General features: G+C 37.2%; 4 protein-coding genes across 7 annotated transcripts in view; 2 read left to right on the top strand and 2 right to left on the bottom strand.

Annotated features, from left to right (window-relative positions):
* Positions 1-653: 653 nt before the first annotated feature.
* On the bottom strand, positions 654-2,064 carry mRpS35 (mitochondrial ribosomal protein S35). The gene is made up of 2 exons (XM_053766668.2): positions 1,741-2,064; positions 654-1,491 (listed from the first exon to the last, which is right to left on the bottom strand). The coding sequence occupies exons 1-2, from the start codon at positions 1,966-1,968 to the stop codon at positions 685-687; spliced, it is 1,035 nt and encodes a 344-aa protein (XP_053622643.1). The 5' UTR covers positions 1,969-2,064; the 3' UTR covers positions 654-684.
* A 673-nt stretch (positions 2,065-2,737) lies between these two features.
* Positions 2,738-12,322, bottom strand: RpL4 (Ribosomal protein L4). Its single transcript, XM_053766664.2, has 11 exons — positions 12,193-12,322; positions 10,739-10,919; positions 9,487-9,568; positions 8,834-8,997; positions 7,590-7,714; positions 6,780-6,878; positions 6,087-6,222; positions 4,831-4,966; positions 4,162-4,321; positions 3,585-3,647; positions 2,738-2,897 (listed from the first exon to the last, which is right to left on the bottom strand). Exons 1-11 carry the CDS (start codon positions 12,193-12,195, stop codon positions 2,769-2,771), a joined length of 1,278 nt encoding a protein of 425 aa, XP_053622639.1. The 5' UTR covers positions 12,196-12,322; the 3' UTR covers positions 2,738-2,768.
* A 518-nt stretch (positions 12,323-12,840) lies between these two features.
* LOC128682117 (uncharacterized) lies at positions 12,841-14,883 on the top strand. Its single transcript, XM_053766663.2, has 2 exons — positions 12,841-12,963; positions 13,173-14,883. Exon 2 carries the CDS (start codon positions 13,195-13,197, stop codon positions 14,860-14,862), a length of 1,668 nt encoding a protein of 555 aa, XP_053622638.1. The 5' UTR covers positions 12,841-12,963; positions 13,173-13,194; the 3' UTR covers positions 14,863-14,883.
* Positions 14,884-15,610: 727 nt separating this feature from the next.
* Positions 15,611-22,455, top strand: part of larp (La related protein) — a 73,229-nt gene continuing 66,384 nt past the window's right edge. For 2 of the 4 annotated variants that reach the window (XM_053766649.2, XM_053766648.2), the window contains exon 1: positions 15,611-16,468. In XM_053766649.2, the coding sequence (XP_053622624.1) occupies positions 16,112-16,468 (357 nt within the window). In that variant the 5' untranslated portion in view covers positions 15,611-16,111. The remainder of the gene's footprint in view (positions 16,469-22,455) is intronic. The other 2 variants (XM_053766650.2, XM_053766647.2) reach the window with 1 other exon arrangement.

Here is a 22,455-nt window from a genome sequence, read left to right as displayed (position 1 = left end):
TGAAAGATCGTATATTAACGGGTCGATACAATTCCACGTGAACTCACAAATGGTTTACCTACTATATGTGTAACACGTCTGTACATCCCAAAACAGGAGAGAGCGGGAGCCGGGAGGCGCACGCGTCGGTAATAGACCGTCAACGTATAAGTTTAATATTTGTTGTTAAGTATATAATTATTCAACGCGAAGGCTACCTTTTGACGGTATCGAGCTGGCAGTACTCCCCGACGTCTAAGAAAATGCCTGCAGCTTCAATGGCCACTAAGGTACTTTGTACGGAGTAGGTACCTACTAATTACATGCCTATATCTATACTATTATAATAAAGAGGTAAGCGTTTGTGTCGCTATTAGCAACAAGATATATTTTGGCTTAGTGTGTTTTGAATTTTGTAACTTTTTTTATGAATATACAGGTATATTACCTCGCAATACAATAGACTACGGCCACGGATGAAAGAGATAGCAATATATGTTGTACCTTGTATAAAAAATTTTTTGCATTGCAGGCTTCAGTATATTATCTTATATACATATATCTATATATCTAGCTTCATGCAACTAACTACATAAAATGACAAGTTTTTGAGGTTAATGGTCCAAATTTTTGAGGTTAATGGGAGGCACACGCCTCAGAATAAAAGTCTACTATTACAAGCTAAATTACATTTTATTATAAATACTATGATACAACTTTCCTTGAGGGCAGCCCGAGTAACTTTCTCACAGTGTCTCCGTAATTCTTCACTGTTTCCTCACTTTCCCCGTCATTCATTAGTTTCGACACAGCTTCTTCGTATTTTTCTCCGTGAGGAATACTACTCGTTTTATATGATCTCACCTCATCATCACTCAAGTCCTTAAACTCATTTTTCGCCCTCAAAACCCATTCGATCACGTTTCTTTTTGATTTATTATTATCAAAATTGTAATATTCCATATCATCTTCAGTTTTCTCTTTCTCCCAATCCTCTAAATTCCACGATTCATGATAACAAGCCGTTAACAGATAATTGACATAGTCCAGATTCTGTTTTCGGACAGGACAACGGTCAGCTGTTATCATGACCAAATCTGTAGATTTGTCGTAGCGATCACCAACCAATCTAATGAATTTATCACGTGCATGTTTGTCTAAATTTAACGTAGAGAGTTTAATGCGTAATGTTACGACTCTTGATAGGGGGTTACGGATAGACGGACTTGCATGGCAGTAATCTGATGATATAACTTCAACTGGGTAATGCTTTTCAATGGCCTCCTCGGAGTTTAGGAGTTTTGGCCACTCCGTGCAGTACTGTTTTATAGCTTCACATTGAGCTCTGATTGCTGGTGGGGTGAGGTGGAGGAAGTTGGGGATTTTCATCAGTTCTGCATTCGCTTTTTTGCCAGGTGGTGCTTGTCCACGAGATACATATCCTTGGCGAAGGGGTAGAGGCACCGATGAGGGATGGAAGGATTTGGGGCCTGGCCACACATTAGTCCATTTCTAAAAACATAAATTGAAGACATATTTATAATTTAAAATACTGACTTATGAAAAAATAAAAAGAGAATAACATTTTTTAATACATGGACTAAGAAAATCTGTTCCATTCCAATGAGTATATATGAAACAAGAAGTAATAATTGAGAAGTAATAATTGCAATCAAATGGCAGAAAATTATGAAATAAAAACATAACCACACCAATACATAGGCCTTGATCAATAGCACTCACTTATTAATTGTTATTTACCTGGTCTGGCGCCATCCTATCAGCCCTGTCAGGCTGTACATCAGCTCTTCTGATGGTTTTCCTCTGCGTCCTCTCTCGTTTTTTCAAAATATCCAATACACGAAACTCCTCTTCTTCAACATCTTTTTTCAAAGAGATATCAGTACTCGTAGAATTAAAACGCCATATTTTGTTGTTAAATGCAGTATTTATGTTGTTCGGCTTGTAACATCTGATGAATAAACTCATTTTTTTGGGATTTTATTACGAGTAAATACGAACGGAATTCAGAAGGCCATTTTGAGGTTATAATACCCAAGAAATGTCAGCGTCAAATAATTTCAGATTTTTTTAAAGCAAAGACGTATGTATCTGTACGGTTAAAAATATCGAAAACGATTTAGAGGTAGGTAGGTATTTTATTGCAAGTGAAGCAATGAAAAAGCTACCCTCTTATTCATAAAACAACTGTGTTTAAACAGTTGTAGCAATTTTTTTATAAATTTTCTGTTTATTTTGTCATTTGTACTTTGCAATATTTTGACAAGAAAAACCACTTCTTTTAAACTAGTAAGAGGTTTTTCATACGTATATATATATATATAAATCTTCATATTTTAATTCTTTTCACATATATATATATATATATATATATAAATCTCTCGTAGCCTCACTGTTTATATCTGTGCGTGATTAATGACTAGGTATTCTTTTTTGTGTAGAACGCCCTTTCCCCCCGCCGGACCCGCTTCAATGTTCGCAAACGTGGATCTCTCAATTTTCTTTTAACATTGAATATGCCTACCTACCAATATTATTAATGGGATAGTGTGTTCGTTCGTCCTTCTTTCACGTCAAATCAAAGCAATGAAAAATTGAAAACGTGAATTTCCTCGAGGAGTGACAGGCTACATTATCCACAAGCGGTGCCACGGCTTTTACCGTTAATATCACAGATACAAGATAAAATATGATACAAGTGGTGTAATAAGATACAAGTGGTCAATATAAACACCAGTTAGTTTTATAATATAACTTTATTAGTCGAATCACTTTTTAGCGGCGCGTTTGGCCTTGGGCTTGGTTTTCGCTGCCTCCCTCTTTTTCTTGGGGGGAGGGGGTGCTGTCTTCTTCGGCGCGGGCTTCTTGGGTTTCTTGGAGGCCGCCAATTTGATCGCCTGTAACAGATAATGTAGATTTAGGCCCTGTCTCACAGCTTGCTGATCAAGCATCCAATAGATATGTAACATGTATGTATTTTACACTTAGTTTCCTATTTGTAAGTACCTATTATAATTACATTGTATGTCGTGTATATAAATAAATTAATGAATATATATAGAACAGAGGGCGAAGTGCGAGCTTTCATTTCACTTCTCACTATTGAATCGATTCGAAAAGTGAGACGCAGGGAACCAATCACATTGCAATGTGGTTGTCGTTACATCACAATGGCGATATTTTTGTCATTGCAACACCAAATCGCATGAGTCAGCGCCCTCATCTATATATATATATATATATACACACACACACATATATATATATATATATATATATATATATATATATATATACTCTTGTGTTACTAACTAACAGACAACGCACAGCCGATACCACTGGGCGTAGAAAGCTGAAATTTGGTGGAAGTTGTGGGCAAAAGCTAGTTATTATTATAAAGAGGTAGAGCGTTTGGAGCTTGTACGTTTGAAGCGGGTAATGTCCGAAACTATAGATAATTTTAAAAACTATTTCACCATGAGAAAGGTACATTATCCAAATTCGTTATAGGCTATATTTTATCTCAAAATTCCCACGAGAGTGAAGCCCCGGGCAACATCTAATATTTTCCAAAAACACCTTACCTGACGTCTCTTTTCCCTTAATGCCTCGGCCTTAACCGCGGCATGGCTGGCCGGCAGCTTAATCTGAAATTACAATACTACTATAGCGGAGAACAATATGAAGCATATAGTTACTAGGAGAAGAAGAATCAGGAAGTGTCAACGTGTAAGTAATCATGGTTCTCATAACCCAATGCTCTGAAAGAGAGTATCATCATGTTGGATTGTTAACAATATGATAGGAATTGTCGTAGACATGGTATGTATTTACAAACTAGGCCAATCCGGACACTAGCGTCACCATCACATTTTTCTCAATTTCTTTTATTTATTAGCAAACACTAAAAAAGTGTTATCGAAACAGTCAGGTTCGTGGAACTATTTGCCGATAGCATGCCGGCATTAACACGCATTTATCATCCTTAGATATTATAAAAGAATTCCCTCTGTCGCGTCTGTTTGTATGAACGCGATAGATTCAAAAACTACCAGACGAATTTTTGTACGGTTTCCACCAAGAGATGATGTCATGGCGTCATGGTTTATCCAGAGGAAGACAAGACGAGCCGTTAATAAAAAAATAAAACGTTCTACTCACACCACGCTTCTCAGCCAACGCCAGCGCCCTCTGATTGTTGATCCTGTTCTGATCGAGCACCGCTTTTCTCCTCAGCACAGCAGAGTACGGGTTCAGCCTCAACATGGCCCGGGTGTTGGTCAACGGGTTGAGTTTCCTTGTGGCACGGACCACTCGTTTGCTGCAAAGTGTCTGAGTTTAGCTGGATGTATGTGGTGTGGCGCGAAGTCGGGTTGTGGAGGACATGTCAGGTAGTGTCAACGTTAAGTAATCATGGTATTCATAACCCAATGCTCTGATAGAGTATCATCATTTGTTTGAAATAACTTCTTTCCCACTCCACTATAAAAGTATCTCATTTATGTTTAAATACTTCGTTAAAACTTGAGTTTTCTTCCCTAAATGGTGCAATAACGAGTTCATTTATCTATCTAATAAATCAAAATAAAATTTAATTTTTGGAGACTGATTTATATCAAATCATATTTTGAGTGTTTCGGAATGGAATGCAGCATAAATTTGTGAGTACTATCTCTCAATACTTGAAATCATCGATGTTTTCTAAAGTAAAACACTTATTTACCACGATAGTCTATATATACTCGTAGATAGACCTTATAGTCTATATTAATGTATATCAATGTAAAATAATAAAAAGACATATGTAATATCTTCTGTAACAGTACATACTTGGGTGCCTTGAGGACCTTCCTGATCTCGTCGGACTTGAGCAGGCGGCTCAGGTCCGTGTTGGCCATCTTCGGCTGCGGTAGATTGAAGTTCTTCTTTACCTTCGAGGGCGTCTTCCATGATCCGAACAAGGAGTCTGTTGAAACAAAAATATTTATATTGCACCAGCTTTTGCAAACTTCAATTTTCCACAGAACAAGTTATTTTTCCGGGATGAAAGGTACCCTATGTCCTTCTCCATACTTCAAACTACATGTATGCAAAGCTCCAAGAAGATTGGTTGAGTAGATAGAGCGTGAAGAGGTTACAAATAAACATACTTTCACATTTATAATATTAGATAGGATGTGCTAAAATTTGCAACTAGTCCATTGTACAGCCAGGGACAGATAAGTCTGAACCCGCTGTTGTAGTAAGGTGTTGAGTCGACTGTACATAATATGAACAAATGTGCTCCTCATGTCGACACACCAGTTTGCAATACACAGAGCTGATGTTTCCTTTGGGACCATGGTGATATACCCCGGTGATTCGTAACTTGGACCATATCCACAGAACAAGTAAGGCTTACCGGGGAAAGTCTCTATTTATTTACAAGACTACAAATGTAAACATTAACGACACCATTTTAATTTTATCAATTGCTTTTATTTCATAGTGAACAATTATTTTTATTTTCTTGTTTATGAACACAACGTAACAATTAATAATGTATTACAGTTTTTCATAACATGAATTGTGGTGAGGGATATCGGTTCGTTAAATTGTTACTACGTTCTATAATGAAAATTTATAATACTTTTAAATAAAATCCTCATTGAATGTGGCATAAGTTGTCAATATAATTTATTACGATTTTATATTGAGTAAAATGTACGTGTCGTTAGTTAATTAGGGCCTTAAAAAGATCTATATCACAAGCTTTTATTTAGTTTCACCTGGCCCCTTGTCTGTCTGTAAACAAATCTTACAAGTTACATTTGTCCCACTTCCAGTTGACCTACAGAGTTGAAATCTTCCATGACAATGCATTATTATTATAAGCATGACCTGACGGTGCACCCAGGATCGGCTCCCAACGAGGGAACTCATCAACGGTTTACAGCACGAACTAGGGTTTTTTGTCAGCTGTCGTTAATAAAAACTTATGGCAAAAATGACATTTTCGTAAAAAAACTTGTTTAAGATCCATAAAAAATATAATATGTAAATCAGTGTAGCCAACATAGAACATTGAAGAATGAAGAAGCACTCACCCAGCCTGTCGAAGGCGGAGTGCGTCCAGATGATGAAGCGGCCCACGTGCCCGCCCGGCGCCAGCTTCAGCAGACTGAGGCGCTCCACGCTCGCCAGCTCCACGCCCGGGATGTTGCGGAAGGCGCGCGTCAGCCCCTGACGTGTGGAACCTTATTATTCACTAGCCTTTCAACGCGCCTCCGCCAGAGTTTCTCGGCGAAAACGGATTACAAAATTTCACCCCATTATAGTCATTCGGGGGTTGATTTTGGGCAAAAATGTATCCTGTATTTTAAGGGGAGTCTTTAACTATGTCCATACCAAATTTCGACGAAATCGGTCCAGTGGTTTAACCCTAAAAGCGGATCAGAAAGACACACTTTCACATTTATAATATTAGTAATGATTTTGTCCTAAATTATTTATATCCTCGGGTGTTTTCTATGATGATAAATCATACAGATATCTGTTTCTACTGTTATTTTGGGACTTTTGTCTTTAAAACGTGTCAGTCGCATCAAATCCAAAGTTTAGCGTTACATTACTAGTGATTGTGTCTTTTAGTGGTCGCGTGACTCATTGGAAGGACTCCAATAAGCCACACAAGCACAAGGAGGCATCAGAATATGGCTCCCTCAGAATGGTTTGGATGAAACCTACATCCAGCTTATAAATTGTATATTTATCTAGAAATGCTTCTTTTTCCCCCTTACCTGGTCCTTGCCGTAGACAATTAGAGGCCCCTTACGCTGAATACGCCTGCGATTGCGCATCTTCCCCTTCCCTGCGCGCAGGCGCTGCGACTTGTACACCTGTCAGAACAAAGACAATGAAAACTATAGACAACGAACTTGCGTCAAATGAGATATGTCTCTCTCGTACAGAGCAGAAAGATCCAAGCAAACCACACAATGCGAGACAAAATATATCTGTGCTCTGCTTAATTTCTTTTTGTTTGTTTCTTCATTCGTAATCTGTTTTACAACTAATTTTAAGTACATATATAAGTAAATTTTAAGTACATTTGATACAGAACAAATGATTTCAAATAGTTTAGATGGAGGCCCTAATTAGTTTTTGTTCCATACCTAGCTATGATACTGCTAAATATATTGTAACTAGCTGTGTCCCGGGGCTTCGCACCCGTGGAAATTTCGAGATAAAATGTACCCTATGTGTTATTCCAGGTTATATTCTACCTGTGTACCAAATTTCATAATAATCAGTCCTTTGATTTTGCGTGAAAGAGTAACAAACATACACACACACATCCTCACAAAATTTCGCATTTATAATATTAGTAGTATTATAATGTAATCCACAATTTATTGCAATCAAAAATAAATTTTGATGGCATGTTGTATATGGGATAATTCATTTTGTCTCATCTAAAAAGGACACAAACATTTAACTCTGTGCACTGTTGCGTGTGAGACCATCCATTAAGTAGATTAGACAGTAACTCTTTTTTTTTAACTGAAATTCATAATGTTAGTATTGAGCAAGAAGATTATAGACCATACCTTCAAGACGTCAGACCAGGCCTTGACGCGCCTGAGGAAGATGACAGCCTGCTTGGTCTTGTTGATCTCCTGCACCTTGTCCGACACCACCAGCGGCAGTTCTGGCACCTTCTCGATCACGTGACCTGCAACCACAGGAATGTTATATTCTTTTTTGGTGTTATGGGTGAATAGGTTCCAATTGTTGGAAATAGCAACATTTTAGCATTGTCTATGTTATATATATTGTCTTTGGATATATTTCCTGCGTGCTCTCACTCTCTCGCTCTCTCTCTCCCCTTCTCATTCTGGACGAATACACGCATTTCATCACCTCCGGACCTTTTATTACAACAGCCCTATTTTAAATACAGTCCTATTAATATTTTCATCCATTAACACCAATATGAGAGGATTAGGAGTGCGTAGTGCGACATTTCTATTCACATCTCACTATCGAGTCGATTTGCAGTGAGACCCAGAAAACCAATCACAGTGCGTCATTGTGACGCAACGCAACCACCGTAATGTGATTGGTTCGCCAATTGAATCGCTGTGTCTCAATTCGAATAGATTCGATAGTGAGAAGTGAAGTGCAAACCCGCACAAGTGAAACTCTTTGGGTACGCCCAAAGAGTTAGAACAGAAGATATTAATTTTGCTTATATCAATGTACACTCAAGATAATTCTGTATTAAGCCACACAATCACTACAAATGTAATTAATCAATCAATTAATTAATTGTCGTCTTTCCTTGCGGTGAAGTTTGTTGCGTCGCTTCTTCACCTATGCTTTGGAAGTAGGCAACAGATTTACTTTTAAGTAATTTTGTGATTTGAATTAGAATAAGTGTGTAACATGTAGCAGTCACAATGCACCCGTGTTGGCCACAGAGCCAGCCCGGAACGCCAAGTGTCTCCGTTAATGTTGCACTAATCCGCAGTGACAACCAGTGGCACAGAGCCTTTGGATGTGGACATTTAGTGCTAAATCAATGTAAATTTTGTGTGTTATTTCTCGGTGATCAGTCCGTACTGGAACCATTTCACCCAAAAATTGTATTGATTGAGATAGATATATAAAAAAATATATGTGACGTGTAGTTCCCGCCCAGGAATAGGACCACTCCATATTGTCCAGTGGAATTTTTACTAGGAGACTAAAGGATTAGTGACCTCATTGATTTCTCACACTATAGGGTCAAAGAGGTCATCGCGTGAGAAACAGACCCCGGACGATAGAGAGAGCCAACAAAATAGTATACCTCTAGCTTGTACTAGCGCGGGCACACCAGTGGCGGCGACAGCGGCGGCGACGGCGGCGCGGCGCACGCGCAGGTTGACGCGGCGGTGCCAGCGCCGCCACGGCTTCGTCGGCGCGAACATGCGTCCGCCGCGGCACATGTTGCCGAAAGCACCCTGCCCGGACCTGTAGGGTTTCAATAATAATATAGTTGTTTACCGCAATTCAAATGGTAAATATATTTGATCCATTTGTCATACCTCGCAAATTGATATTTAAAAAAGTAGAACTGTCGTTAACCATAATAAATTATAGAACCTTCCTCAAGAATCACCCTATCTATTAAAAAAAATGTGTTACCTACTTAGTTTAAAAAGTTCATAACATACATAGAAATAGACAGACCTTGTTTTATACTAATCAAATGAAGAGTGAATATGATGGAACATCAGTGATCTGGTTGTGACGTACAGTCGTGCAAAGACGGGCACGATTCTTTTTTTATAAATAGAATTAAGACACATACTTATGTAATGCAATGAAAATAAATGAATGAAACAACAATACTGTGCGTGCACCCCATGCTGGGAATAAACTAATACCTCCAGATGGCGACCGCATGGTACAAATCAGAGGGAGCCACTACTGAGGGAAGTAAGAACTCAAATGTCCTACCTGTGGGTACCACCACCGCGTACACGGGGGATACGGGCGACGGCACGGCCGGTACCCCATGACTCAGCGCTGGTTTGATGACCTGGCAAATAACACAAATATTATTTTACCACTCTGTACTACCTGACTCAAAGATTCACCTTTGAGCCGAGAACAAATGCTCATGATGAAAGATGTGATTCTCCTCTAGAATATAGTAGAACCACTCCATATCACGAGGATGTAGGAGAACACAGAATCTATGCTAGACATGTCTATGCTGTACAAGTGCCAAGGAGACGTCAAGCAGGCGACTGATCGTAAACCACAACCACATTCTGACAACCTCAACAGTGGTAAAATGAACAGAGAGTTCGATCCCGTCGGGTCATGATGGAAAATTATCTTTTTCTGAATCCGGTCTTGGATGTTTATCAATATGTATATGTTATAAAATATAGTATTGTTTAGTATCCCATAACACAAGTCTCAAACTTACTTCAGGGCTAACTCAATGTGTGTGATTTGTCCTAATATATTTATCTTCCAAGTTTTAAAGTTTATTTTTCGTATCGTAATGTAACTAAGAACATGCTCAGATGAGTGAAAGAGAAGTAAATTATATTGTATTTGGCAGATGCTGTACAGTCAACAGCACATCAAGTTACTCTGTGTGAAACTCTTATGACGCGGTAATAGAGTTTGCAACTAATTTGGGTATGTTGATGTGCTGTTGACTGTAAAACAAAATTTGTTAAGCTAAAAACTGTAGCAGTCACAATGCACCCGTGCAGGCTACAGAGCCAGCCCGGAACGCCAAGTGTCTCCGTTACTGTTGCACTAATCCGCAGTGACAACCAGTGGCACTGAGCCTTTGGATGTGGACATTTAGTGCATTTACAATGTAACCATCCCTCAACTACTTCATTTAAAAATAATAGTGTGAAATTGATACATAAATGAAAACCTCCACTCTCTGCCTACCCCTCATGGGAAATAGGTATGACAATTTTTAACTAATTGTTAATTATATCATATAATACTAGCTTTTGTTTGCAGAGTTCTCTAGTAGTCTTTTAGTCGCCTCTTGCAGTGGTCCTTTCCTAGGACAGGACCACACCGCCATAAGACACACAGTTTTACCTGCAGCTTCTTGTGATTTTCCTCTCAAAAAAAGATTCAACACAAAATTTCACACATTTTTTTATCCCATATTCTTCAGCACTAGAAATATAGATATGTCATAGCCATCAAAGTGTTATAAACAACTTACCAGCCTCTTTGCTCACACAGTATGGCTGCCGGGCATTCTTGGATATAGAAACATGGACATCGTTGACAATGTCTGGGCGGATGGGCGCCTTGAACACGAACGGGAGAGGCAGGGCAGACCCGGCGACCACCTCGCTCTTCTCGGAGTACACCGACACTAAAGGTCGGGCTACTGATAGACTCTGGAAAATATAGATTGTTGTTTTATTTATCTCTGATCTGAATGATTCCCCGGTTCTTTCTACTTTTGCATCTCCACAAAATGTAAATGGCAATTTGTAGCCAATAGGGCAGAAGACGAGATCAGATAATTGTAAAAAACTATGTAAAATCTAGATAAAACAGATTTAAGATCATTATGACAATTCATAAACTGTAACAATGCAGTTGGATAATAATTTGAAGATTGTAAGTTGATTGGAAAGTTCCAGTTAAAAAAATAATGACTGCCAATAGAATGTTTTCGCAGCAGTCTCAACATCCTTTATTAAGATCCTATAACATGACTATTTACATATTTGGTGTTATGAGCTATTATTTAAATTATAATAAGTATACATGTTTTGTATACTACTCAAAACACCAGAAAAGCAGTATTATGAATTAATACCATCAAATGACTCTTAGTGAATATATGGGGCAGCATTGAAAGTATACTTATATATTATATATATATATAAGTATACTTTCAATGCCGCCCCATATAGAGGCATCAAGTTGTAAACAGGTTGTCTATTATTATTCAAATTTTTTTTTAATCAATAGTGAAGCTGTATTCCTCACGTCGACACACTGCCAATCAAAATGACCGGAGTGTTTCCTAAGGGAACACCTTACTTTACCCCTAAATGTACCTGGAGGGCTATAACAACTAACCAGGAAGAGTTCGGGGTTAAATTATGTTTTCACAAGTAAATAAACTTAAAACAATTAATCAAATGAGATAGTTTTTCATTTATTTTGAAAAACGTGATCAATTAAAAGTACGCACAATAAGTTGTCTGAATGAAAACGAATGTCATTCCTAACCTCAAAATTAACCATTAGCCATTAACAAAACTTGCCTTTTACAACAGAATATCTATGATGACACGGTAAAATACGCTTGCTCATGATTTGAGAAGATTGTATCTAACACATTTTTGGAAATGGCTTCAGAAATGAAGACTAGATCAAAGGCTTGAGAAATTGTGGCGTGATCGTCCGAAAGTTTGAGATTATTCATGTATCAGTAAAATACATTATAAAATTCGGCAACAATCACTATTATTATAAGAATTAAATGGATTAAAACTGATAATTACATGAAAAACATAAGATTTAACAATAAATGTTACCAAACACGTGGGGATCACCACAACTTTGGCCGGATAAATAAATCACTTGCACTGATGTAAAATCGACCACTGCACAATTTTCGTCATGTCGGATCACTTCTTTTGAAATAACACTTACCATTTCGCTATATTAGCGAGAAATTTCCACCTAAAACACACTATTAGCGGCGGTAAAGACCATCCGCCATGCCACGGAGGAATAAAAAGACCGGAAGCCTAGGAGGAAAATTTTGACAGTGATGATGGGCAGTTGCCAGAAGAAAGAAATATATAAATTAGTCATTTTGGTCCTTATATAAATTCATATTATGAAATAAAATAAAGTTTAGCTATTAAATATGTCTATTTAATTTAGTTTATTTTATTTAACAACTCAATCGTATTATACACACGATGAACACACGAATAATTTTTTATAAACCCATAGACAACAAAATAAAATTATGATGTAAGAATGGTCCACATTCGGTTAATGTAACATCGTTTACATTTGTTATGTTTTCTCTCTTTGGGATCCCTTTTTAATTTAAGTAACTATTATGTAATAAAGTTAACTTAATATGAATGAAATAGTAATATTTCGTACCATTTCGCGACCATTTGATTTTCTTTAGTATCAACATTTGATTGACGGGTATTGACAGATGAAATTGGAGCTATTTTTTCTATTATTTTTAAACAGATATGGATTTTTATTCATCAATTATAAGATATGCCTACAAGAGGCACTGATCAATAGGCACTAATCACTCACATGGATAATTGAAATAGTAGCTATTCAATTTATTCTTTCACTACGAGAAAGTAGAGTGAAGATAAATATCTTAATTAGAGGTTCTTTAGAGCTTCATCTCAGTTTCTTTTCATCAGCATTGTATCTACGAAAGTGGTACGTAGAGTGTAATCTGAGTTAACTCTATTAATGGATACATTTATAAATTTAGACACTTGGGAATAATATTTTACCAGCAAAATTTCTACAGATCAGTTGATACATACCTACCCTCTATTCGTGTCATAAAAAAATTCCGAAATCTCGAATTTTAAAGATTTATAGTAACTAATACTCTACATATTAAACTATTTTTACAATTGTAGACAATAGTGATCAACGTGCTAGATGAGCCAAAAGAGCGATCCAACCTGTAGCCATAATTACAAAAACAGTAATGACAAAAAGCAATCCTTCGAATATGAGCAATGTGTGCCTTCAACTACTGTAGTATCTGATAAAGAAATGGTTGACACACTAACAGATGAGACAAAAAGTAGACATCAAGCAGCATTAATAGAATATTGTGAAGATGTGCCGCCTTCTTTGATAATTGATGATGATAAAATACAAGCAATCAATGAGGAGGTATCTGCTATCACTGATGGTTTAGTTAGAATCAATCATCATGAATCAGATGATATAAGAACGGGCCACCAAATACATTCAAAGAGGCACAATAAAGATCGGGTCGGGGCATCAGACAAACAAATATTTAAGAGTCATGATAACGGATCACGAAGTTGTCATCACGAACATGTAATCAAACATGGTAAAGAATTTTCTTTGATAGAAGATTCATCAGATGATAATGAAATTACCGAGCCAAGCAATCTAGATGATAGCATACTACTTGGTCAAACATCATTTCTAGAATATGTTAAAGATGTTGTTTCGACCATCGAAATAATAGATAAACAAGCACTTGGGACTGAAATTGATATGAAAAACAAAGATGCAGCTGCAATTAGTGACATATCAGATAAGGGAATTATTGAGCCTTCGGTAACTGATGACGGCAGAAATGACCGACGATTTCAAGATTGTAATAAAGTCATACTTTCGGTAATCAAAATATTAGATAAACAAAAGGTTGAACCTAGAACTGAAGATAAAATATGTAATAATAAACCAGAACCAATGAATACTATTGAATCTTCAAACACCGATGCCTTAGATACAATTTTTGAGCCACGTGTCAATGATAAAATAACAAATCGAAATATAATATTGCCTGACAGTGATGCATTGACGCCTAACACTATCAAATTACCTCCAACATTATCAAACTTGGAGATACTTAAGGCACATTTAGCACTGCAGCAGCATAGAGAAAATTCGTCAATGTTATTGCGATCAACAGCCACACAACTTCGAATTTTGTCAAATCTCCCATCTCCAATGTCTATAAATTTAGCCCCAACCCAACCGCAGTCTCTATTTCTACAAGCGTTGTCAAAATTAAATGAAGGCTCAATTGATATTGCAGTAAACTCTTTGGGCAAACCTGATTCATCAATGAGTCGAGCTATAGTTGTTACGAATACTCCAAAATCACCAGAACTGACAACACCAGCTTCACTTGGCAGTGCACCACCGTCCTATTCTTTTGTTTTAAGGCAAATGGCGGTAAGAAGACGCCCAAGAATGTTTGGTGCTTTTGTACCATCCCCGTCGTTCATACAGCACACTCCTCCACCTACTTACACAGCTTCCTTTGATATTTATTTGGATAATTTGCCTCCACCGCCAACTCGTGTGTATAATTTTGGATTTGCACCTATGCTAGTCGTCTGCCCAGACTGTGGATTTACTGGGATGACTCATATTACCACTAAAATTACACTGTGCACACATCTTTGTGCCTTTACATTGTGCATTATGTGTTGCTGGATCTGCGTTCCTTTGCCCTACGTTATGCGATCATGTAAGGATGTGTACCATTACTGTCGAAATTGTAGATCATTCTTAGGCACATATTGTCCTACTAATCCTGACAATATTACTATACGATGAAAATAAATTATTTAATATATACACATTGTTTGAAATCTATATTAACAATAAAATACCTATATGAAGAGATTTGTATGTTTACGTGCACGCCGTGCACTACCTCTGGAACTAACTGGCAGATTATAAAAGTTCCGGTACGAACAGATACAGTGCGTGATAAGATTTTCAAAAATATAAAAGCCAAATAATTAGGAGGCTTCCCTTTATGGAAATAAAAATATTTTTAAAATCCCTTAGTTTTCCTTATCCAAAAGGATTTCTACATGATTATGTTTGATCATAGACAAGTTTCATATGAAAGTCCTTGAAACCCGGATGTTTCAAAATAATTTTATAATAAAAAGATATAAAATAAAAATGTTAGCATACTCAGTTAGCAGTGTTTAATTATATTTATATTGAATTGGAATTAAAATTATATTGAAATCTTTGTTGTATACAATATTTTACTAATAGCGAGATTCGCAAACTTGAAAACGAAATGAAAAAAAATGTGATTTGCCTTAGGCTCTGTTCATAAAACAATATTTTATTTGTATGTTTATTTTTATAACAATAGCCTATTTAATTACGACTTATATTTTAACTTATAAAATGATAATTATCAATCCCGTATATGTATTTTATCAGCTTTTGTATGTCATATTTAATTTAATATCCAATAATTACTATTTCACTATTTTGAACGCATTCAATGTCAATGAAGTTTCAGCGCCCTCTAGTGACAAAATGTCCGCGTGTAAAATTAGAAGTCATAGCCTTCTGCAAGTTCCGTGTGTGTTGCGGAAAAATCCCTTTTTGGGCGTCCGACCACATGTGAGAATTGTGAACAAAATATGGTTCTTTAGTGATTTTCTGTTCTGAAAAGCTAATTTGAAAGTGTATTGTATACGGGATCGATAGATAGATTGTGTACGAAGCGTTCAGTGTACAAGAAAAGTTGGAATTTGACGACGGAAGTGGATTTTTTCGATGTAAATACTGTCCTGCCAGGGTCAGTCCGGTGTGCCCGTAGTTGTGTTCGCATATTTTTCGTTCATCATTAGTTACGTATCATTTCTCGGTTGCATATTCGCTCTCCGTTCTTTCGACCTTCGCTCGATAGGGTCGAGTCGCGAGTGTGGTGCAATTTGTTCTAGATTGTTGGGTTAGGACGGCACCATGCCGTGTTGAGGAGCATGGCAGCGCGCTCGTGATCGTCGGCCGGCGCGGAGCGCGCGCCCCGCTTATATAACGAGGAGGCGACGGCATGGCCGCTCGCGTGTCGTCCGAGGGTGCTGGACCCTCGTACGCGTCAGTGCTGAACTTTAAAGGTGGTGACAACAACAAAGAGAACATTGAGAACATAGAGAGTGCCGAGGAGGTCGCTGATGCGGCTCCTCGGCACGACGAGGAGGAAGAGGAGGGCTTCGTGCCGGTGATCTCCCACGGGAGGAGGCCTGGCAAAGGGCGGCGCGATCGGGAGCGCAGAGCGCCCCCGAGGCCGCACAAGGCGCCGCAGACGCACACGGAGCCTCAGCCGACGGCAGAACAGCAGGCTGCGGCTGCTGAAGCTCAGCCCAAGAAGTTTGTGGAGGCACCCATACCGAAGGTCAATCCTTGGCAGGTGAGTGACATTTTCACTCACTAATGTAAACAAATGTCTGTCAGATTGTGTTGTTATTGCAAGTCTTGTATAAGAGAGCTGTATGATACCTAATTAATCTTAAAATACCTAATAGGAAACTGCAGATTGATAAATTCCTGATGATTTGCATAACCTTGAGAAAACATCAATTTGTGACCTTGGAATACACACAGTGCTAAAACATGTAGTTCTCAATATTATGTCATGGTTATGAAATGTGGATTTTAATAGGCTGTAAGAATATTCTAATAAGTTCTGACACTCGCTGTTGTCTGCTGGCTGTCTTAGATATTGTGTGTTTTTTTTAACTGTAGTTAAGATTATTTGAAATTAACTCTATTATAATCATCTACAAAGTACAAGTCTGGAACAGATCATATCTTGGATGACTTGCAAAATATTTCTTTCTTTTTATAACTTTTTCTACTACCTACCTTCAGGTTGTGTTTTTGAAGTTTGAATTGTTTTACTTATTTCTGTTATTTCATTCATAATCTTGATTCAAACTGCTTAATAGTAATGTTTCGAGCACCTTAAATATTGAATGATTAACATTTCCGGTGTGTGGTGCCTGAGAATCGAAAACACATTTGTGAAATTCCATGGGCAAAGTTCCTTTATTTTCATTATACATATTCCAAAGGACAGTGTTTTTGTTGGTTTTATTTTTCATCTCAATAGTATTTTAGTAGCAGACTATAAAATCAAAAATCACTTTAATAATAAATTTTATAATAGTAATTTTTCAAAAAGCTATAATCTACTGGCATTTGGGTATGACCACTGCTGAGAAGAAATACCAAAAAAAATTTTATATATGATTATAGTAATGTGTGTAACTTGAAATTCATGCGAATGCAACTGGAAACATGTGTGGATGATAGACACACATAAATTTGGGTAGTTAATTACAGTTATTTTGCTCTTAGTCCTATTTTTCTCTCTCACATTTCCCCGTTGCATTCAGGGCTGTGACTCTGTGCAGCAGTGTCCGGTGTGAGCTCAATGTCTACTGTTGTCTATCAGCTGTTAAACTCTGTGTCCTTTATCACCTCATTCAACATCCACACAGAATATGCAGTGATCCTATTCTATGACAAACCATACCATGAACTATACCATGCATCATTAATTAATAAATAATTACTATCACCTTACTTTACTGTTGATTATGTAAATTATATCCTTTGTTGAAAAAAACATCAAAATTTCTCACAAACCCATGCATCAGGACCTAGTTTTTCCAATAAAGCAATGAATAATCATGATTCAACAATATTGTTGTTACTTCCAAATTCCCAAACATTTGCAATTGGTTATTCACTTAGCTAGGCACTCACTAGCAGAACTGTTTATGAATAATCGTATTCAATATGCAATATTTGTATAAATATTCTAATTCCTCATTTATTCATTTATTCGGCTTGTGTTCTGGAATTAAATTGTCTAAATAAAATTGAAGAATTATTCTCGCAAATTATATTCCGCACCCGTACCACACTTCCTTGTGAATCTTTTAGGCCTGTATCTTGGGAATACCCTAGAAAATTAAATGTGTTGTGATTGTGAGCGAGCATAATATCCAGTGCAAGTATCCTATTGATAATTATTTTTTATTTGAAATTTTAATATTCACATCAAAAGTGTTCTTAGTTTTAGTGGAATTTAAACTCTCATTTGAAGGACCATTTTCCCGGTTTCTTCCTCAGGCATTCAGCGTCGGAGTCTAGGGTCAGCTTTCCTACTTTTTCATTTCCATTTTGCATGGTTCGGCATCCCTTATTGTCAGACCATTGTCACCGCATTTCATCCTTGACGACAGCAAGCCAGCATTTGAGTTTGCCCCTTCTGCCTGGGCCAGGCAGGGGTGGCAAGGCCAGACATTTGTTCCCTATGTATTTTGCCATGTGTTATTATTATGTATTAATATTATTCAGATTTCTATAATGCAAGCAATATTTTGACTGACATACATACAGTCTAAATGCTTTATGTTGACATATTTATTGGTGTTTCCTTGTATTGCACTTTATAGTGAGAAAGTCCATTCTTGGGTTAAGGAAAAATTTCATATAAAGCATATAGTTATATAACTGGAAGTTTGTCAAAATAAACTGGCTGACAAACTAATAACTGTCTACAGAAAGCTACTGGTGGTTGTCTAGGATCGGCTCCCATCGAGGGAACTCCTCAGTGGTTAATAGTTACAGTCATGATTTTTTGTCACATATAGAACCAATGAGATCCCTTTGGTGACAATAAATATTGTTTCCAAGAAGACAGGATTTTTTTCACAATATTTTATTTGATTTGAAATATCAATACCCAGGCGGAACCTGAATTTCAACTTTGAAACAGATCTTAAGCCGATGGTTTCACATAGGGTTGTCAGATCAAGCCTTTATTTTCTTGCATATTTCCGAGGTCACTAACTAAATCAGTTTTGGTGTCAGATCCAATATTAAACTACCTCAAAATCGGTGAAAATTTCAACTGTATCATGGTTCATGAGATACAATCTGTTGACAGACATAATAATCTTAGTAATAAAGGATGATCTCCCGTCTTATCCTTTGGGTACGTAACCTTAAAAATATAAATGTAATTTGTTTTTTTATGTTAGCACTAAGTATGTTTGGCTTTGGCAGCCAAAGTAATTGTGGTATAAATTAAGTAACTTTTTGAAAAAACTAGCATTTGTGAATATTGCAGATATTAGACCTTCATAGGCACTTTATAGCGTTAAATTTTAAATTAATATCTCTCTCGCATAGTCGTATTCCCCATGGCTGTCGTCGTTATTATGTTGAATGAAACACGACGACGTTCTTGGCACTAATTAATGGAGTGGTTTGCCATTGTTTTCTCTATAGAAATCACAAGTTAATAATCAACCAGAGTGCAGGATTCCTCACGATGTTTTCCATCACCTGTGACGGTTACGTGAATCAGAGTGATATATAAAAAACTCGTGTGGCATGAGTAGGATTCGAAACTGGTCCAACTTTCGGTTCACTTAACCATTACACCACCACCGCTTCAATTAATTAACTTAATGTAAATATATTCTCAAAAAGCTTACATGTATAATGACGCGGGACAACATGCAAAATTCCAGGAGTGCGGAATTTCGCGGCCATCTGGCAACCCTAGGTCCTCACGAGCCATGTGCCAGTTTTGAGGTTATGCCTTATCACCACGACGATAACCGCCGATAAGTTGTCTTTGGTTTTTCAATATCATTTATACTTATTTTTAGATTTGAAGTCGATAAAACAGCTGTTCTGTAACTGTCTTGTTTTAAAATTTACAACCCATAAACATACAATATTACTTCCTTCGCATGTAAATAATGCAGTTTTGAAGACTAGTGAACTATACCGACATCTAGAGATGGGACGACGTTCCGAAATGCCAGTAGTTTGTAGCTTTATGAGAATTACTAACTATATTGAAAAATTGACGTAAAAAAGTGACTATTAAGGTCTAGTTTCTGATTTACAAGTGAAAATTACATGAGTCAGATTGGTTTGTATACAAACTCATGTGGCATGAGCGAGATTCGAACCTGGTTTGATTATAGGCGTCTTATTAATTGATTCAACTGCTCCAATTCTGTATTGTGTTTCAAAACATATAACCTGGTTAGAGGTACAATATCTCAAACTGAGGTTTTTTTTCTGCTTATCGAAATGGTATAATAGAATATCATCGTTGAGTAAGTATCCCGTAACATAAGTCTCGAACTTACCTTGGGGCTAACTCATTCTGTGTGTATATATATTTATTTGTAATGGTTAGCTGTGAAAGAATGCTTTTAGCATTAAGTTCGTCACTTGTTTATGTTTTTACTTGGAACGGTAACGTATTAAATACTGGTAGTAACAAATGCTTGTTCTGTATCTAGTTGTCCAGTGTGTTTGAGAAGTATTGGTTGGATTCCCTTTGTATAGAACAGCTTGGAAGAAGATTTGAGACCGAGCGTTAGGTCATAATAAGTTAATAAATCTATTTAACTTGAGTATCCTCCTCCACCTCGCGTTGTTTTCCTCAATGCTGAGGGTCGTGACTACCCCGAAGGAGTAACTTTTCCTTCACGACGCGTGTCCATATGTTCCGGTCCTTTGCGACGTGAAGAGCTGCATGCAACTTGGTATCCAGAACAGCGCTTATTTGGTCAGACCATTTAAAACTTGAGTATATATCTCAGAAAATTATAAAAAAGTCCTTCAAAAATGATAGAGGCCAATGTTTAGTTAGTTGCTTTCGCTTCTCGCCTGTTGCTTGAACAAGCAATTTAGTACTTTAATTTCCAAATCGACGCGAAAACACGTCAAGGTCTAATTTATGAATAACGAATATTTAAAGTTTTAAGTAAACGCAACATCAAATATCATGCTACTTTTATGGGGCCAGTAATTGAAGTCCGGAAGAAGGGACGTCCTTAAAAGGTCAAGGAAATATTTAGACGTAAATTTGGTAGTAATAGAAGAAAATATTATTCGCGCCGGCGCGAGCGTCGGCGACAGGCACATCTGGCCCCTTCTATTATCAAGTTTACGTCTAAAAATCTTGATTCCAGGGCGATGGTTATCTACATATCTACAAGATGCCCGATTTCCGGATCCCGTTAATAGACCTTACCCAATACATCTTACATAATACAACAAATAAATAGAAACATTATAGCACTGACAAAATAGTGAAAGGTAATCATATTTGACAGAATAGGAGCATGTTACAAAATAAATATACACATACGATAGGAACTATAAATAAATTAATGTTTATTGATACTCTTCCACAGCACAATTATTTTTATAACTGACAACCCTTAGTCACCTTGTACAACACCCACGGGAGGATGTATTGTTGTTCCTATTCTTGACTATACGCTGTTGATTTGACGACCTCGGTGGCGCAGTGGTAAAGTGATTGCCTCTGAACCGAGAGGAATCGAACCCGGGAGGGTTCGATTCCCGGTCGGGTCATGATGGTGAATGAAAATGATATTTTTCTGATTGGCCCGGGTTTTGGATGTTTATCTATATATGTATTTGTTATAAAATATAGTATCGTTGACTTAGTATCCCATAACACGCCCGGGTCTTGGATGTTTATCTATATAGGTATGTATTTGTTATAAAATATAGTATCGTTGAGTTAGTATCCCATAACACAAGTTTCGAACTTACTTTGGGGCTAGCTCAATCTGTGTGATTTGTCCTAATATATTTATTTATTTATATTCTAGACGACACTTAGATTAATTTCTTATTTCATTCACCCCGACTAGAGTATGTGCACGAAAGACAAATGTCTTGTAGATTTTCGATGGTCAGATCAGTCACACACGATATATACCCTGGCTGTTGGCCAATCGTGGACGTGACGTGGCGATGTCAACGCCTCTGTTGACAGGATTTTCTTAAAAAGATTTACCATTTTTCATATTGCACCCTTGCAAGGTTACTTGACCTCTTTCAACATCGTGTGCTTCTTCAGATGTTAAGCGAACCTAATGGTTCATCATTCCGCCTCTCGTCAGTGCCAAAACATTGTTTATCATGAGATCAGTATATTAATGTACACACTAACCCTGTTTCATAAAAAATCACAGTATGTCATTATGACGCAACGGCGACCAATCGCAAAGTAATTGGTTTCAATCTGCAGCTCACTTCGAATCGATTCTATAGTGAGAAGTGAAATGGAAACCTGCACTAAACACTCTGTTCGTCATGTTTACCCGGCACCCAGCAACATTGATTGCAGGAGTTATCCAATTGCACTGGAACTATGCCAAAAAGGTACAATTTACAATCAACACTATGATTTCGCTTACATAAAATTACATCACATGATTTACTATCAGACATGACAGCGGCTTGTTGTGCATTTGGAACAGTGTCTTCTGTTCTGTGTCACAGTTTAATAAGACATTTTGTATATTCCAACAGCTTTCT

The sequence above is a fragment of the Plodia interpunctella genome, chromosome 29 (genome assembly GCF_027563975.2).
Source record: "Plodia interpunctella isolate USDA-ARS_2022_Savannah chromosome 29, ilPloInte3.2, whole genome shotgun sequence".
In the NCBI taxonomy this organism is placed as follows: domain Eukaryota; kingdom Metazoa; phylum Arthropoda; class Insecta; order Lepidoptera; family Pyralidae; genus Plodia; species Plodia interpunctella.
The sequence above is the reverse complement of the archived record's forward strand: the minus strand, read 5'-3'. Positions and strand labels throughout refer to the sequence as shown.

Coding starts and splice junctions, on each gene's coding strand:
- LOC128682117 (XM_053766663.2), top strand. CDS start 13,195: ATGAGCCAAAAGAGCGATCCAACCTGTAGCCATAATTACAAAAACAGT.
- RpL4 (XM_053766664.2), bottom strand. Junction 7,715..8,833: donor CGCGCTAGTACAAGCTAGAG/GTATACTATTTT, acceptor CTGTGGTTGCAG/GTCACGTGATCGAGAAGGTG. Junction 6,223..6,779: donor TTGTCTACGGCAAGGACCAG/GTAAGGGGGAAA, acceptor TCCACACGTCAG/GGGCTGACGCGCGCCTTCCG.
- mRpS35 (XM_053766668.2), bottom strand. CDS start 1,968: ATGAGTTTATTCATCAGATGTTACAAGCCGAACAACATAAATACTGCA. Junction 1,492..1,740: donor ATAGGATGGCGCCAGACCAG/GTAAATAACAAT, acceptor TTATGTTTTTAG/AAATGGACTAATGTGTGGCC.